Source organism: Cladophialophora immunda (genome assembly GCF_000835495.1).
Source record: "Cladophialophora immunda strain CBS 83496 unplaced genomic scaffold supercont1.1, whole genome shotgun sequence".
In the NCBI taxonomy this organism is placed as follows: Eukaryota; Fungi; Ascomycota; class Eurotiomycetes; order Chaetothyriales; family Herpotrichiellaceae; genus Cladophialophora; species Cladophialophora immunda.
In genome coordinates this window covers 2,284,921-2,300,726 of record NW_015622541.1, presented here as the reverse complement: position 1 = coordinate 2,300,726, position 15,806 = coordinate 2,284,921, and the positions used below count along the sequence as shown (strand labels likewise).

General features: G+C 51.3%; 6 protein-coding genes across 6 annotated transcripts; 2 read left to right on the top strand and 4 right to left on the bottom strand.

Annotated features, from left to right (window-relative positions):
• Positions 1 to 374: 374 nt before the first annotated feature.
• On the bottom strand, positions 375 to 2,497 carry PV07_00689 (uncharacterized protein; the record flags this gene model as incomplete). Its single annotated transcript, XM_016387162.1, has 2 exons — positions 375 to 1,621; positions 1,684 to 2,497. 2 exons carry the CDS (start codon positions 2,495 to 2,497, stop codon positions 375 to 377), a joined length of 2,061 nt encoding a protein of 686 aa, XP_016254090.1.
• A 336-nt stretch (positions 2,498 to 2,833) lies between these two features.
• Positions 2,834 to 4,525, top strand: PV07_00688 (uncharacterized protein; the record flags this gene model as incomplete). The annotated part of the gene is made up of 1 exon (XM_016387161.1): positions 2,834 to 4,525. One exon carries the CDS (start codon positions 2,834 to 2,836, stop codon positions 4,523 to 4,525), a length of 1,692 nt encoding a protein of 563 aa, XP_016254089.1.
• Positions 4,526 to 4,640: 115 nt separating this feature from the next.
• Positions 4,641 to 6,254, bottom strand: PV07_00687 (uncharacterized protein; the record flags this gene model as incomplete). Its single annotated transcript, XM_016387160.1, has 2 exons — positions 4,641 to 5,585; positions 5,640 to 6,254. The coding sequence occupies 2 exons, from the start codon at positions 6,252 to 6,254 to the stop codon at positions 4,641 to 4,643; spliced, it is 1,560 nt and encodes a 519-aa protein (XP_016254088.1).
• A 2,672-nt stretch (positions 6,255 to 8,926) lies between these two features.
• PV07_00686 (uncharacterized protein) lies at positions 8,927 to 9,886 on the top strand (the record flags this gene model as incomplete). The annotated part of the gene is made up of 2 exons (XM_016387159.1): positions 8,927 to 8,981; positions 9,039 to 9,886. 2 exons carry the CDS (start codon positions 8,927 to 8,929, stop codon positions 9,884 to 9,886), a joined length of 903 nt encoding a protein of 300 aa, XP_016254087.1.
• Positions 9,887 to 10,283: 397 nt separating this feature from the next.
• On the bottom strand, positions 10,284 to 12,268 carry PV07_00685 (uncharacterized protein; the record flags this gene model as incomplete). Its single annotated transcript, XM_016387158.1, has 3 exons — positions 10,284 to 10,717; positions 10,772 to 11,806; positions 11,860 to 12,268. The coding sequence occupies 3 exons, from the start codon at positions 12,266 to 12,268 to the stop codon at positions 10,284 to 10,286; spliced, it is 1,878 nt and encodes a 625-aa protein (XP_016254086.1).
• A 706-nt stretch (positions 12,269 to 12,974) lies between these two features.
• PV07_00684 (uncharacterized protein) lies at positions 12,975 to 14,773 on the bottom strand. Its single transcript, XM_016387157.1, has one exon. It carries the CDS (start codon positions 14,260 to 14,262, stop codon positions 13,504 to 13,506), a length of 759 nt encoding a protein of 252 aa, XP_016254085.1. The 5' UTR covers positions 14,263 to 14,773; the 3' UTR covers positions 12,975 to 13,503.
• Between the last annotated feature and the right edge of the window lie 1,033 nt (positions 14,774 to 15,806).

The following is a 15,806-nucleotide window of genomic DNA, read 5'->3' as shown; positions in this document are numbered from 1 at the left end:
GGGAGAACTTCGTCGACCAATTTATTCGGTAATTTTTGGGTATTCAATGGAGGGTCGACAGAATGAGTTGATGGTTGGAATGCCACTGGGGGCGGAGGGAAATGATCAATCTAATACTCTCTGGCCTTCGCAGTTTTGTCACATTCCCTTTATATGTGCTTCGTGACCACAAAGGAGAAAAGGGTGGAAAGCGAACAGCTGGTTGACGCTAAGCCTGATGGTCTTGCTATTACCGGCAGATTCTGCTCCATTGTGAGAAATTGTCAATGAGAGTCCTATGGAGTTCTAACGAATACGGAAAAATTTCTCGAATTCTAAGTACACAGGACTGTAACGCCGCCGTGCAAGAGGTGGTCAGGTGCTGTGGTACTCAATCAGAGTCTCGAAAGATTGGACCTGCTGGCAGGTGACACATTTCCCCAGACCAATTCCTCTATTTTCCTTTGAGATGCCTGCACTCCCTCTCCAAGCACTACTTCCTTGCTTCTCCAATCTGGGTTGAAAGTGAGCTTGTTGAGTGGATTCATCTCGTGGGCCTGCTTGAACAGGCGGTTGTAGACATCGCCATCATAACTGCCCAGAGCACTTTGCAGAAGATAATCGGGAATTTTCCATGCATCAACGAGGCTGACAGCATGTGGTCGTAACTTGGCCATGATGGAGGCGACCTCATCCTTTAACCTGGTCATTTCGTCAACGGTAATCAATCCTGACGCCAAAAACTCGGCTGGACGGGTCAGGATTGTTTTCAGAGAGAAGAGTTGGAACATCAGCCGCATCACATCCCAGGTCTGATCTGACAAAGGAGGCCCCGATCGGGTTTGGAGTGCTGTGAAATAATTGCGCACCAGCAACATTTCCGAGTGAATAATGCTGAGCTCGTGGAGCTCAACCATGAGATTTGTCCAGCCGCGGCCGTTTTCCACCCTTGCCTGGTACACTTGGTGTCCTACCACACAAGCTCGGATTTCAAATGCCCTCACAATTGCGGCGTCGTCGTCTAGAAGTTTGAGGGGTGCTTTTGTTCCGCCAGACAGGTATTCTCGATACATCTGCTGCGTAGGATCGCACTGTGCGGAAGGCTGTCTCTTGGCTCTCCCCATGGCCTTGATCAGGTAGCTTGCAGTCTGTTGGGTGATCATATAGTTGTCGCCCTCAACGGTGGGTTTCGACAAATAATCACTGTTTAGTGGAATCATGCCACTGCCTCCACCGAAACCATGTCCTCCAAGAGCGCGGCGACTGGTTTCTATGCCGTCTGCTGCGAGCGTTGTGCAAAGAGCCTTGAGACCGGAGGACAACGCGTGGGTCTCCGCCAACGCTGAGAAATCATTGCGACTGATAGTCTCCTGGTTGCTTTCGTATAAGGCCCTCATTGCTAGTCCGGTGTAGTGCAAGGCAAAGGTCGTCGCCAGAAGGGGGAACAGTCGCATTTGAACCGTTGGGTAGTCCAGGACGACTAGCTCTGGCGCCGAGGGGTTGGACTCATCTCGATCTTTGAACTGTCTCCGTATCGAAGTGTAACGGATCGCGATGGTGACGGCGCGAGCTAGGATAAGTCTAGCATGCTCCACAATGTCCGCCCTGATTGCGGTCATGGTCCCATAGACCACTTGTTGGACTTGTGGCTTAGTATATGCCCAGTATTAGGGTCGACCTGCGTATACTTTGATAATAGAGCACTGTGAGGCACTCGATGGTGCTGGAAAAGCATATAGCCGTTGTCCATAGTAGTATAGCCGTTGTCCATAGTAGTATAGCCGTACTTGGGGCCAATGTCACCGATGACGATACCGTCCAGAGGCTGATGAGTCTTCATGTCGCGTATCTGAACAATGAATTGGTGTGGCCCGTAGCTCTTGAATCCAGCGCCTGAGGGTAGTAGCAATTGCGCCACGACTACCGCATGGTTTGCAGTTCTTCCCAAAGAGCCATTCCACCACTTCGAGGCCGTCAGTGTTGGACTGTGAATGACGAAGGTCTTGGTCTGTTGGTCCCATCTTGCTTCACACTCTAGACCTTTGACATTGCTGCCATGCCCGAGCTCTGTTTGCGCATAGCAGCCGAGGACGTCAAATGAATTGGTCTTTGGAAGCCAATATGCACGCTGTTGCTCGTTGCACTGCTGCTGCATGGACTTTAGGAACATGGTCGAGTTCAGTGCAAAAGGGCTCATTTCATCGACTAGGTACTCGGCCATGTCCACGTCGAGCCTATCCCATTTGTGTTCGGCAACCAAGCGGCGAATCTGTTTAGCTCGCGCAAGTGCTAGATAGTAACGGTCCGGTCGAGCGAGATTGAGTTGGTTTTGTTTGATAAAGATCGAGTGCTTATTGAGGATGTCGAGTATTTTCTTTTGTCGTTCGAGGAAACCATTTTTAGCCAGCAAGTGTTGTGCCAGCTGCTCCGAATTTATGCCAGACCGCATTCGCTCTTGACTGAGCATAGTCGGGCCATCTGGTTGAGCAGGGCGAAGGCTTGCAGTGAAATCTCTCATGTTGGAAGATTCAGCGGGTTTCTGCTGATATTGGGAGTAGCAGATTAGATGATGAAGCGTGTTTACAAAGGGTGAGAAGCTAAGGTAGCAACAGCACCAGAGGGGATCTTTTTATCGCCCATGGCAAGGAGAGGGCATGGCTAAAGAGATACGGCCGGAGCGGCATTCGGGCCTGTATCACTCTACCCGTTCACCCTACCTGTGGGACCTGACGCCGTGTCGGTAAAAGAGTTATACACCCGATTAATAGCCGTCGCGACAATCCGTGCCAGCTTCACTATATTTAGTCACCGTTGGTGGTCTGATAGAAGAGCTTCCGAGCAATGCTTCTCAACCATGAGCTCGCACGCCGGCCAAGCTTGCCTGCCGGTGAATCTGGAACTTCCTGGCAGTTTGCTCTTCATTCAGCTTCTGAATCATGCCACCCAAGCTGTTGCCACACCCTTGATCAAAGATCTCAAGGAGGGTATTCAGCGATCCGCCATCCAGCTCCTCTCAGACGTGGTCCAGCTGCGACAAGTGATTCGTGCCGCTCTACCGCCTGCAGCTCTACAGCAGCTTCAAGATGGCCTACCACTGTATCTCACCATTGTCGCCCCCGGCGGATACGAATTTGTCGTCGCGTTCCTCGCCGTTCTTAGCCTTGGAGCAGTTGCAAGCCCTATCAGTCATCTCTGCCCGCTGAAAGAAGCCTGCTACTATGTCCAAAAGGCCCAGTGCCGAGCAGTTATCGCGGCGACCACTTCACTCAAACAAGCTCAGGCTCTGGCCCGTGAGACTTCCAAAACCACAGACCCAAGTTTCACATGTATCCCAGTCCAGCAGAGCTTGGGGTTGCAGGAGTTCCACTGGTCTCAATTCACGATCGAGAATCGTTTTCGCGATCCAAATGCGCCCGGGCTTGTGATATTCACTTCCGGTACGACAGGTCCTCCGAAGGCTGCTGTCATCCGTGTAGGCTCTTTGGATCAAGGGACGATTACACTGGCAGATCAACTCAAGGTTACGAGGTCTGATTCCATGCTTCACGTCCTCCCTGTCCACCATGCCACGGGGATCTGGATCTCTCTGCTTCCTTTCCTGCTGCGAGGCGCTTGCGTGCATTTCAAGTCTGGCACTTTCGATTCTCAGTGGACATGGGATTACTTCAAGCGGCGCAAAGTCACCCATTTCTCTGGCGTCCCAACCATTTACATGCGGATGATGCATCACTATCAAGCCAGTCTAGCCAAGCTACCAGGGGGAGAACGGGACCAGTATATAGCCAGTACCGCTCAGATGAAAGCCTGTCTGTGTGGCACTTCCGCCTTACCGAGGCCGGTCGATGAATTCTGGATGTCCATGCTAGGCGGCAAGCGTATCGTCCAACGGTACGGTTCAACCGAGGCTGGCATGGTGTTGACTATGCCCTGTGATCCTCTAGAGCAACGTGAAATACCTCTTGGATCTGTCGGCTGTGCAGCACCAGGTGTCGATGTCAAACTCTCAGAAGGAACGACTGGAGAGGTCCTAGTGAAGTCCTACAACGCATTCCTAGGGTTTCTGAATGACCCTGAGTCGACGGCCAAAGCACACGACCCGGACGGCTACTACGTCTCGGGAGATCTTGCCCAAAGGTGTGGCAACTACTTTTCCATCCTCGGGCGCGCGTCTGTTGACATCCTCAAGTCGGGTGGGTACAAGGTATCCGCCCTCGACATCGAGCGAGAAATATTGTCTCTCCCATACATCAAGGAAGTTTCCGTCGTCGGGGTACCTGATGATGAATTTGGTCAAAGAATTGGCGCCGTGGTGCAGCTGCGAAGTGATCAGGACATCGAGAATCTGAAACTTGATGACTTGAGGGCCGATCTGCGCAAGAACTTGGCCGGATACAAGCTTCCAACTCTGCTCAGAGTCATCGATACCGAGTTGCCCAAGAGCGTGACCAACAAAGTCGTCAAGAAAACACTGGGCCCGCTCTACTTCCCTGAAAATTATCGCTCCATCCCCGAGGTCCAGGTGTGGAAGCCCACAAGCAAGTTATAAGACTTGCAACCTATTTCAAGCATGACGGAGAGATAACAAAGGAGGTTTTCTGGACTGCGCCATCCTAACATGCACCAGCATCCACCGTTTTTAGACTCCGATACATATTACACAATTAGATCATCTGTTCCACGTCATAAGACTGTTCCAACCAGACACCGTCGAAAAGATCTTGATACTGCATACTGACGTCGTTCGGGACCAGGATGTCTGAGAATAGATTAGGAGGGTCATACTTTAACAAGATGTTGAACATGGCGCTTGTGTGGGCAGAAGCGCCTGGAAAATAGTCGAGGTAGCTCACGCCGTCCCATTCCACTAAATAGTCTAGTTGACAGTCGTCAAGTTCTGCTCGCGTTGGAGGTGGATGAGTGTCTGGGCGGCCTTTGGCGGTTGACATGAAGGAATCGCTGTCCGTCAAACTCTCGAATCCGGCGACAAACATCTTTGACGAGTGCCAGTGATTTGCCATCTCCTTCAAGGCTGTGAATAAGATTTCCAGGTGTTGTTCTGCGTGCTCTTTGAGACACTCAACACGACGAGCATGGAGGAGAGCCAAGATGGCAATCGCAATCGACCAACCCGCCACGCCTTGCAGAAACCTGAGGGTCCCACGGGCCAGGAAATCCTCAAATATACGTGCAACACATGAAGCGGCGAGGATTCCAGCTGTGTATGCTTTGGGTAACGGTTGGGTCAACCGTTTCATGTAGAGAAGAGTGATGACCGACAGATAAGGCAAGAAGAGCTGATTCACCTCGCGGTCAAAAGCGCCAGCATTCGGTTGGAATGGAGGCACCATGTTCTGGGGCAACGAATTTACCCAAGCTACAAGGTCTTCACTGATGTCTCCTGGGACCGGTTGCCAGTCGGTTCGGGAATTGAGATGTCGAGCCACCCGGCCAACGATCTCACAAAGTCGGACCCAGTGAATAAATATTTCCCCTTGCCGTGATTTTCCGGCCGGAAAATCTTCCAGCGTCAGTGGACGGACGTTGCAATCACTAGGATTGATAGAACAGGGTCGACCCTGACAGATTGAGGTAAGACGTTCACGAGCCTGTCCACACCAGTGAGCTAACCACGTTCCAAGGGAGAAGGGAGGTACGCATACAAATAACGTCCACCAAATGCGGCGTCGAAGACCTGCTGTTTCTCCAGGCCTCAGCACTTGATCTTTAGAAGGATCTCGATGCAATCCGATTTCTTGGGCGAGCTTCACCGCGATCCCAGTCCACCAGAACTGGGAGTCCATGCTGACGATGTTTGGGGGTCCGGCACTCCACCAGTACATCAACATGACGGCTGTTATGCGACAAAGAGGATCCCGCTCATAATTGCCATAGAAAAGAGACTTGGCATTCTCATAGTACTTGGCCGGCGTTTCGTGCTTCAGGAGGGGTGGGTTAATCTGGCTGCCCAGCAGTGCCAATGCCTGTTTAAGAAGCGAGGAGCTTTCCAATCCAGGATCCTTGAGAATATCCTCTCTTTCTAAGATTGGGCACCACGTGTAGCAGAATTCCAAGTAGGTGTCCATAAAGCTGAATAACAGATGCCTTGATGGTGAAGGCACGGTTGGCTCGGGCTTTGCAGAGTCCGAAGAATTATCCCTTTTGGGGTTCTGATTTTGGACATGAATAAAGATGGATAAGAAACCAGACTTTCCCAAATAACTTGTCTCGCCATGTGGATAGGTCTCTCGATCAATGGACTTCGTTTCATCCGTCATATTTTGAAGGCGGAACCTGGATGCTTCGCCGTCCCCCTTCCTTGCAGTGTCGGCCAGCATGAGTTCATCTCGAGTCTCAGAAAGCGCACTTCGGTTTTGGCTATCATTTCCAGACGGCGATGTGTTTGAGGCTGAGAAAGCAACCGGGCTCTCTGAGCTGACACTAACAGGTATCGAGGAGGCTGTATGGAGTGGCGCACTCTGCCGAGCGTGCTCCGACCGCCGTGAACCCATCGGTACGCCTCGACGTCTTGCGGTTCTCAGTCTGCGCAGTTAATTACGTCGACTGAAGATCTAAGACTGTGCACTTACACGCAGAGGGAACCAGATGCGCGGCAATAGCTACATTGAAAATCGGCCTTGTCACTGAATTGCACATCGCACTTTACCTGGACAGGGTTTAATGTCATTGACAGAGCATAGTAGATCGAGGAGCGACAAACCTTCCTGTCGTGGCATCGAACGCACACCTGAGTGGCTCTTTTGTATCGTCTTTCTGCTGAGAAAGTAGAATTGCCGACTCGCATCCTAGAGAAAGGATCTGAGCCAAGAGATGGTCGTCGCTCCACGCTGTGCCGTAATGGTAGCCTCGAGGAATCTGAGCTGTACAGAGAGGGTTTAGAGACAAAGACAGGAGTCCTGGAGTAAGTCTGATGTCTAGAAGTCGTGTTAGGGTGTGGCAGATGACTTTGATTTCTGGGCTAGGCACTCGGCGCGCAGGGCATGATTGGTCATTGAATAGCCTGGCAATGAGGCTTCAAATACCACCCGCTCACCTCGCAGCAGATGTGACGAGCTCAGTTCTTCCGTTTTACAACTCGGGAGGTCTCTCCTGCCACTTTTGACATTACCGAGAGAGAATCCGTGGCTTTCCAACGAGTTGACAGTGGTGCAGGACATGGACAGTGACAATGACTGGGGATCATCTCCTTTGCTATGGCTTAGCTTCGGCGAGTACACAGCCTCCCGCCGTTAGAAGAAAACACCTCGGCGAAATTTTGGCCCTGCTGGTAAGCATGCTACTGCCTGCGGGCGTTGCCTTTTCCCCTCGTCTAGAACGACCTCAAAGTTGGGGAGTCGGCCCAATGGTCCTTTCTTCACGGGTAGGCATACTCAGGTTTCGCGGCATCATTCACAATGCCGTCAGAACCAAATTAACCGTTCCGTTTCTCAGGTTACAAGATACGAGGCTAAAGATCGGTTCTTTGGGAGCCCGTTTGGTTTTCCTGTGGAAGATCGGGTCTCTCGGAGTCTCCAAACGTCATTTGTCAATCCGAGATCATTGTTTGGACGATTGAATCACTTGTCGGAATCGGAGGACATTATCAGGATTGACTGTGGAACCAGACAGGGGAGCATCTGGCCATGTGGCCCGCGCTTTGACGAAGCAGATCGCGATCTCTGTTAAACATGACTTTACAGCCTTGCCTTTAAAGCTTGCTTCAGATGGCCGGAAATAACTGTCCCAAGGTATCCCTCACAGTCAGACCATTGGTCACAGTTAAATGTTGCTGCTCAACAACATCGCACCATGGGAAGCACAGCAAGGGGCGGTGCCGTGGTGGATGGCAACAGAGGCATGAATGGCTCACCGAAACTTGAGGACAGTTCAGCTGCTTTTACACGGAGAACGGACGACGACGACGACTTCTTCCAATGCCTACCTTGGTGTCGTGAATTATTGGCCGACAAAGACTTCGAGGTGCTCAAGCTTCCACTGAGATGTCCTAAGACAACGTCAACAAGGCATGCCCTCTTCTCTCGGACGCTCAAGACCTGCGACACTATTGGACACTTTCTGGCGCAATATAGACGAAAGAAAGGCACGCCTTCATCTATGTACGAAATGCGCATGTTTCTGAGCTTGAGCAGCGGCCTCGATGGCTGGCCCGGTATTTGCCATGGCGGCGTGATCTCAACCTTGCTGGACGAAATTATGAGCAGCACAGTAGAATATTGTGTGCGCAGTCGAGGCGGATCCGAACCACAGTTGACCGCCGAGCTTCGAATACAGTTTCTAAGACCAGCACCAACTCCTAGCGTGGTGGTAATTCGTTCCTGGATACGGCGCGAGGAGGGGAGAAGGTTCCAAGTCGAGTCAGACATCACGGATGAAAGAGGTGATCAGCTCGCCACGGGGGAGGGCATTTTTGTACTCACAAGGCGACAAACGACCAAGCTGTAACGGCGGCTTGCCATTGAGCCAAGGGTATTGGAGCGTATCGAATGTCCAGCCTCGCCGCTGTAAGACATTGCGAGACGTTGCTTCTATATTGACCGTAGATCATCCAGAGTTTGCGGTAAATTGGTCCGTGAGCTTTGGAATCTCCATGCTTTCAGCATCCACGATCAGTGCTTATCCCATTCAACAGTTGAAGGATTCGTTACGCCTTGAGAGGGATGGTAAAGGGCCGGCACGTCTTCTCGACCACAGGAGCACATGAGGGCGGCGGCTTTGATAGTGTCCCAAATACAAAGGGGTTTAAGGCGGGCTGACTGCCACATAATTTGGCTCAATTGTCTCAGACTTCGAAATCCTTGTAATTAGCCGATCCGTGATGCCCGGTAACCCGGCAGTAAAGCGAGTCCTTAGCCGTCGCGTTACTACATTGGTCCCCCCATAAGGAGTTCTCCCCCTCTCCTGTCAAACCAACCAGAGAGCAGACGCAAGTATGGCTGCAATAGACCTCAAGGGGAAGGGGGCAATTGTCACCGGTGGCGGCTCAGGTAAGTAAATGTCTGGCTTGAGAGACTTGAGGCCATCCAGCTGAGAAGTCACTGTAGGGATATGCCTGTCATTCGTCCGCCAGCTGTACGCCGCCGGGTGCGACGTCTTGATTTGCGATCTATCCCTTCATCGTGAGGCAATCGCATGGCTCGACACAATTCAGAAGAATGCAACAGGTCCATGGAAAAGAGAGTCGGGCGGCCCCAGTGTCGCATTCCGCAGGACCGATGTGTCTCAGTGGAACGAGCTTGAAATAGCCTTCCAGCACTATGCTGAGATTTTCGGCGGTGTTCCCGATATTCTCTGTCCGGGAGCAGGAGTCTACGAGCCGTCGTTCAATAACTTTTGGAACGACCGAGACGACACCCATTACTCAATGCTACGCATCAACCTTGAACATCCCTTGAAAATGTCGCGGATTGCAATCCGCAAATGGGTCCAAGCAGCACAGCCGGGGTATATCGTCCTTGTGTCGAGCACTGGAGCCCAGAAACCAAGCATGCTGACTCCGCTGTACGGAGCGGCGAAGCAAGGAATCAGTAATTTTGCCAGGTGCATGGCAAGGCTTCAAGAAATGGAAAGCATCCGCGTGGTCGCTATTGCCCCTGGACCAACCATGTCGCCGATGATATACGATCACGCTGAGGCTCTCAGGTTCGTTGATCCGCAGAAGGATAAGCTATCGGAGCCAGACGAGATTGGTCGCGGGATGATGGCGGTGTGCTTCGACAAGGGTAAGTTCCCCCCCGGAACGGTACTTGAGGTAACGCATCCAGATCGTTGGAGGGAAGTCTTCCTTCTTAACGATCCCGGTCCAGGTGCCCATGCGTATACTAGCAGGAAAGAGGAAGGGATGGCTGATGTACATGCAGCGCTCGAGGCTGACAGGTCAGGACACAAGTGAGCCACACACGTCCTCCACCTTAGAAATGTCTATCATCGGGATGGAAAATGCCATGAAAGAAGCTGCTGTTCAGCACCTTGAGTCCCCAGCAGTTCTCGGTATCTCATCTTGGATGAAAGGAGGAAAACAGAGTATGAATACATAGAGGCATCTCAATTGCAAGCGTAAGCTGCATCTATGTGAGTGACTATAGCTCAATTCATGGACTCGAGTGACAGAAAAGGGGCGCCCGTGCCAAGAGAGTCAAATGGCTGGGGTAATAAGATTGCGCGGACGCTGAATTCTGCTCCTCCAAATCTGTCTATATTTCAAAGTCAATCGGCATCTCGAGGCCAATTTCTCTTTTCGAAACTTCGGTGTATCGTCAGAAAAATTCATTGAATCCCAAAAATTCAGTTCAATAATAGAGATAAGCCGCCTCAGGATGCTCTAAGAACCATGTATCATCGCCGCCATCCATCTCTCTCGTTGAAAAGCCGTTGCCCAAGTAAGAAAATCTGTTATTTGTCCAGTAGGTATAGTCAAAGTCTTCGAATTTCGGCCTCTCAAGCGAATGGAACCAGTGTATCCTGCTGCCTGGATGTATGGCTAGGATAGGCCCATCCACAGTTCCGTTCTTGAACCACGATCGGCATTTAGCCGCCCAGGCTGTACGAGGCATGAAGTGATGGATATGTGTAAGGAAATCATCACAGGCTGCCTGTTTGACGTCGTATGCCTTGATATTCTCTGTCTGTGCCTTTGTAATGAGCTGCATCACGTATTTGGAACATTGCTCGGTAATCGTAAGAATACTGCCGTGCGAAATAGGCGCATTAGGGCCAAGGAAGACTGTGCAAGGTCAGTAATCACCTCAACAGTAGCTGAGCAAAGGGAAAGACTCACCAAAATAGTTCGGAAACTTTGGAATCGTCATGGAGAGATAAGCGAACGGGATGTTTTTGGACCAAACATCACTGAGACTGATCTTGTCTCGTCCGATGACAGGAAAGCGTGGAGAAAAGGACACATCGAACCCAGTTGCACACACAATAGCGTCCACCTCAATATGCTCTCCGTCTGACATCACGAGGCCAGTTTTGTCAACTCTCGAGATGGAGGCGTCCGTGATGATTCGAACATTCTCCTTGGTGAAACTTTCCAGATATCCGACTCCTGGGGTAATCCTTCGGCAGCCGACCGGGAACGAAGGGATAATTTTCTCGGCATACTTGCGAGCACCCTCTGGCCCAAGGAGGGATATCATACTGTCGTATGCTGCCTGTCGAACTTCGGCCGCTTTTGCGCTCCCATTGATCAGCATCTGAAACTTGCTGTTGATCTCTCGTTCAACCTGTTTCCTAAATGCCAGGTATGATTCAGGTTCATTGCGGAAGTGTTCTTTCTGTTCCTCGGTGAAGACGTCGGGCATGGAACCTCCTCGAAGGGATGGATACCTGGACGCCGCTCCCGGTGTCACCCATGTTGGTGAGCGAATGATATGAACGAGCTGTTTGACCGTCTTTTGCATCTCTGGGACAATCTGGATGCCGGTTGACCCATTTCCAATGACGGCAACCTTGAGATTACTGTAATCCCAGGCGCTTGGCCAGTTCGCGCTATGCACTAGCTTTCCTTGATATTCATGAAGACCAGGAATAGAAGGCCATTTCCAATTGTTCAAAATGCCACCGGCATTGATTAAGTAATGACACCAGTCGGTAAAAATCAACTGGTTGGCTGTGTCCTCAATCTTCACATTCCAGATGCCACGCTCTTCATTCCATTCGGCGCAAATGACTTTGTGACTTAGATGAATATATTTGGCAAGGTCGTATTTATCGACGCAGTGCTGAAGGTAATCCTTAATCTCCTGTGCCGGAGAAAATACCTCAGCCCAGTTTGGATTGGGTTCCCATGAAAATTGGTAGTTGTGCGAGGCTAAGCATTATAGTGAGTTATCGTTTCAACAAACAGGCAAGGATTCCACTTACGGATATCGCATTTGCACCCGGGATAGCGATTCTCGTACCAAGTGCCGCCGACGGCTGGGTTTTTCTCATAGATATTCAATGTCGAATTCTGCATGTTCTTTGTAAATTGGTAGGCAAGATTGATACCACTAGCTCCGGCACCAATACTAATGACACGGACTGGACGGATTGTGCCCAAGGGTTCTTCAGAAACCGTGTAGTCCTCTGATATGGTCAAGTGCGGCAACTGCTGGTCAGGATCTGTAACGATAGTTTGTTGGTTTGAATTTGTCTCCTCTGGTAGATGCACCATTGCAACGCCTGTCTTGTGTCCAATGCCCCCATCTACCACCAATGGCTTAGCGGCAACGTTACACTCCATGAGTCGAGCACTGCCTGGTTCGGCCTCGAATACAATGGAAGGCGTCATGCAGGGCACGTGCCTTTCGAAGAATGAAGGAAAGTACTCGGTAGACACAAGAGATCTAAGTCGATCAAGAGCCTTCGTCAAAGGTTTTCTGGAGGCAAATCGAAGGACGAACGCTACCAAGGCGTTGATATTTATCCAGACGTTTGCTGGTATTTGTTTGACGGCAACCCCATGTCCCCAACGGCAAGGTCGCGTCCCCAAGTGCAATTCACAGGTGGTACCACATTACCTCCCACGGTAATGGAGACGGGGAAGAATAGACGGTAGTCCGGTAACCCGGCAAACGATATCCCGGCAAGGACAAAGTTGGGGTGAGGGTGGCAGTCACTGGATTACTGTACCTCAACAATACTCGGCCGGGCATCCTCATCGAAGCGTCGCCGTGATGCGGGCCAGGCATTGATATGCCTCTGCGTGAATTTTGGCCTTTTCAGAGAGCACCTTGAACTGCGACTGATTCGACTTCAGGTACGGACGCGAGAGCAGAATTTGACTGATCCTTCAGTCTATGGCGACATTGCAGATGATTGGAACGCCTGTTCAGTGGGCAATAGACACCAGGAGCTTCGGGCGTGATTGAGGCTATATATCTAGTTTCTAGTCTTAACTATATTAGCTATTGATCACTTGTAGCGACTTTGTTTATGGCATGTGCTCTATGTGAACTGGGGCCGTGGGGAGTAGGTTCCTTGAGGTGGGCTGAGTGAGCCAGTCGAAGCGCAATTACAATCAGGATGCCTTCGACGTCTAGGTCGGGCCGGTGAAGCGTATAGCCGCATAATTCATGGCTTCACGACTATTGAAAAGATCCCGTGTACCTCGTATAGTCGCATTAGAAGACGTATCTGCCGTCTATATAACCCCATCGTGCCCGAATCCATGGCTCGCCTGTACCCAAAAAGCCCGTATACATTGACCTCGCCAGGATAGGAATGTCCAGAGCTCTACATACTCCATATACACACAAGCGCAGATTCCTCGGCTGATTCCCACCACATCCAACTCCTTTGGGTTTCCATTTCGCCCCTCGAAATAGACCTGTTGGGCGTTATATGCAATTGTTCGGCTTCATGTTTTCAACAATAAACTCCCCTCCCCCAAAACAAAAAAACCACGGCTAAGCATACCGTGGTATATATACATAAGTTTGCCGTCCATGGTGGCGTTCTCTACACTTTTGTCGCATTGTTGACCACGTTGTTGACCAGATCGGTGGCCCGCCCTGTTTTTGGCCTTTACAGGTAGCTCACGCACATCGTCGCAATGCCCACGGCGAGAACAGCCAGCGTTCCTGCCTGGAGAGCGCGGCGCGCATCGTTGGCATACGCCGGTGAGTCTGCCGCCTTCTGCTCGCCCGCGAGAGGCACGGCGTCCGTGTGGGTTGGAGTGGGTGATCGAACGTCCTCGTCAACACTGCCCTCTTGCACGGGCTTCTCCCCTGCCAAAGGAGCCTGAGTCGGTAGACTTCTCTTGCTCCTCACCTGTCCCACAGTGCCCGAAATGGTCCCCAGTCCGATCGTTCCTGCACCTGCGCTGGACCATTGATCTGGAATGGGTACGAAAGTCTGGGTATAGACCACGGGCACTTGCGTGACTTGACCCGGCGCAATCTCCTTGTTGATGTAGTATGTTGTGATCGGACTAACTTGATTGATAGCCGTCGGAGCGGCAGCGGCTGCACCCTGGCCTGTTACTTGCCGTACTCTCAGCTCGGGGACTGCGTTGGCATCGAGACCCAAGGGGAGAATATGGTATTCATTTTCTTCCTCAAGAGGAGACGGAGTAGGCGTGGGTACTGAGGATGCAGGATAAGGCGTGATAGAAATAGGCTCGAGGGTTGCGATAGGAACCCAATGGACTGTGTCGAGATCAGACGGTACGGGTTGTAAAGCGTTATTGTCTATGGGTGGGTGGATATCCAGAGGAACGAAAGCACGGGTGGTGCTGTAGATAAGGGAGGAGAGGAGGAAGGTCGTGACGGTCTTCGGCGACATTGTGCTGAACACGGCTGCGATGTCGTCGGTATCAAAGTATGGGTGATGGCCGTGCTGCAAATCACATCCGCTATGTGTGTATCGATTCACAACATGCCCTTTCCTAGGACAGTCGCTGCGCTGGACACGTTGTGATAGGTATCCTCGATAGTAGGCCGGGCGAAGAACAAGTCCAGCCCAAGAATATGTCAATCAGACTCGCGGCGCAATGTCAGAGGCGATTCGCAATGTCGCAGTCTCGACTAGGAGTTGGCTGAATTCCAGTCAAAGCCTCAATGGTGGTCGGAGACAGTCGCTCGGGGGGCGCACCGCGATATGGTGATACGGACACTCGGGTTGGGGGCTAACAGCTGCTCGGGGCCATCCAACCAAACGAGAGTCGGCAGCTGCTGGTGAGGGACCCTGTGAGCAGTAAAGATGCAACTTGGTAGGGGAACGAAAGAGGCGTGCAGGACGACAAGCGAGGGCTGTACAGAAACCAAGAGGAGCGGTGCTGATGCTGACGCGTGGCAGGAGGCCGGGCAATCAAGAAAAGTAACAGAGTCGGAGGACGGAAGCAGGAAAAGTCGGACTCAAGCTTCACTAGCCCCGATTGGCTCCCCTGGGATACAAGCCGGTCAGCCAATCAAGATGTAGCCAATGCCAGAAGAGAGGTGGTTACTCCGTTAGTATAGACTAAGCCATATATAGACTAATGCATATAAATACATGCCGACGTGCCAATGTCCAAGTGCTGAGCACTCTGCTGCAAAGCAGATGGAGTTCAAACATTTGTTTCTCTAGATGATCTGGATACAGTGGTGAGCGAAATACATGTCCTGAAATCCACAAAGAATCTGTGGGTGAGGAATCGCGCTCAGTCAATATACGTCGTGTAAGGTTTGTTGAAAAAGATGTAAGTCAAGTCGCCAACGATGCTGGTGCTTGAAGTTGTCTTCTCTGTCGTCCTTGGACAACATTCGCTCTCTGCCCTAGTCAAGGCCTTTGGGCTGTACTTACTTGTTGTTTCACTTAGCTCGTATGCACGATAGAATGTTCAAGGCTCTTTGTCGTAGTCGAGTGGTGAATTGGTCCCAAACTTCGTCAAAATCTGGGAAGAAGCAGGACGGGCTTTTATGTTCAACGCTTCTGCCCTCGTGTTACACAAGAAGCCATCAACTGAACTGAGCTGAGCGCTCAGCCAGCCCAAGTTTAACCAGCTCAACACCCAGCCAGCCCAAGTTCGACCAGCTCCAGAGCAAGCCAGCCACTTGCAGAAAATGTGAAATCCCAAATCACAATGCATGCAAAAGCAGACTGATTCTAGACCTTCATGGCCCCGGCCGCACAGTACCAGTTAGATTCGTCTGGTATCGTTTGGCATCTTCAGGCTGCCTCCTCTGTATGCTGCGTGAGGTCTATTGGCCCCCTCCTTGTCGTGCAGCAACCACATGCTGGTGAGTTCCAGGATGCAGGCATCTATGGCCGAGGAGGCTGCCTGTTCCGTACATTTCAGAGTTGGACATCGATGTTGATTGGCGTGGACTTAAGTCTGTCCAATTACA

Bases quoted from the DNA above. Each gene is read 5' to 3' on its own strand.
- PV07_00684 (XM_016387157.1), bottom strand. From the start codon at position 14,262: ATGTCGCCGAAGACCGTCACGACCTTCCTCCTCTCCTCCCTTATCTAC.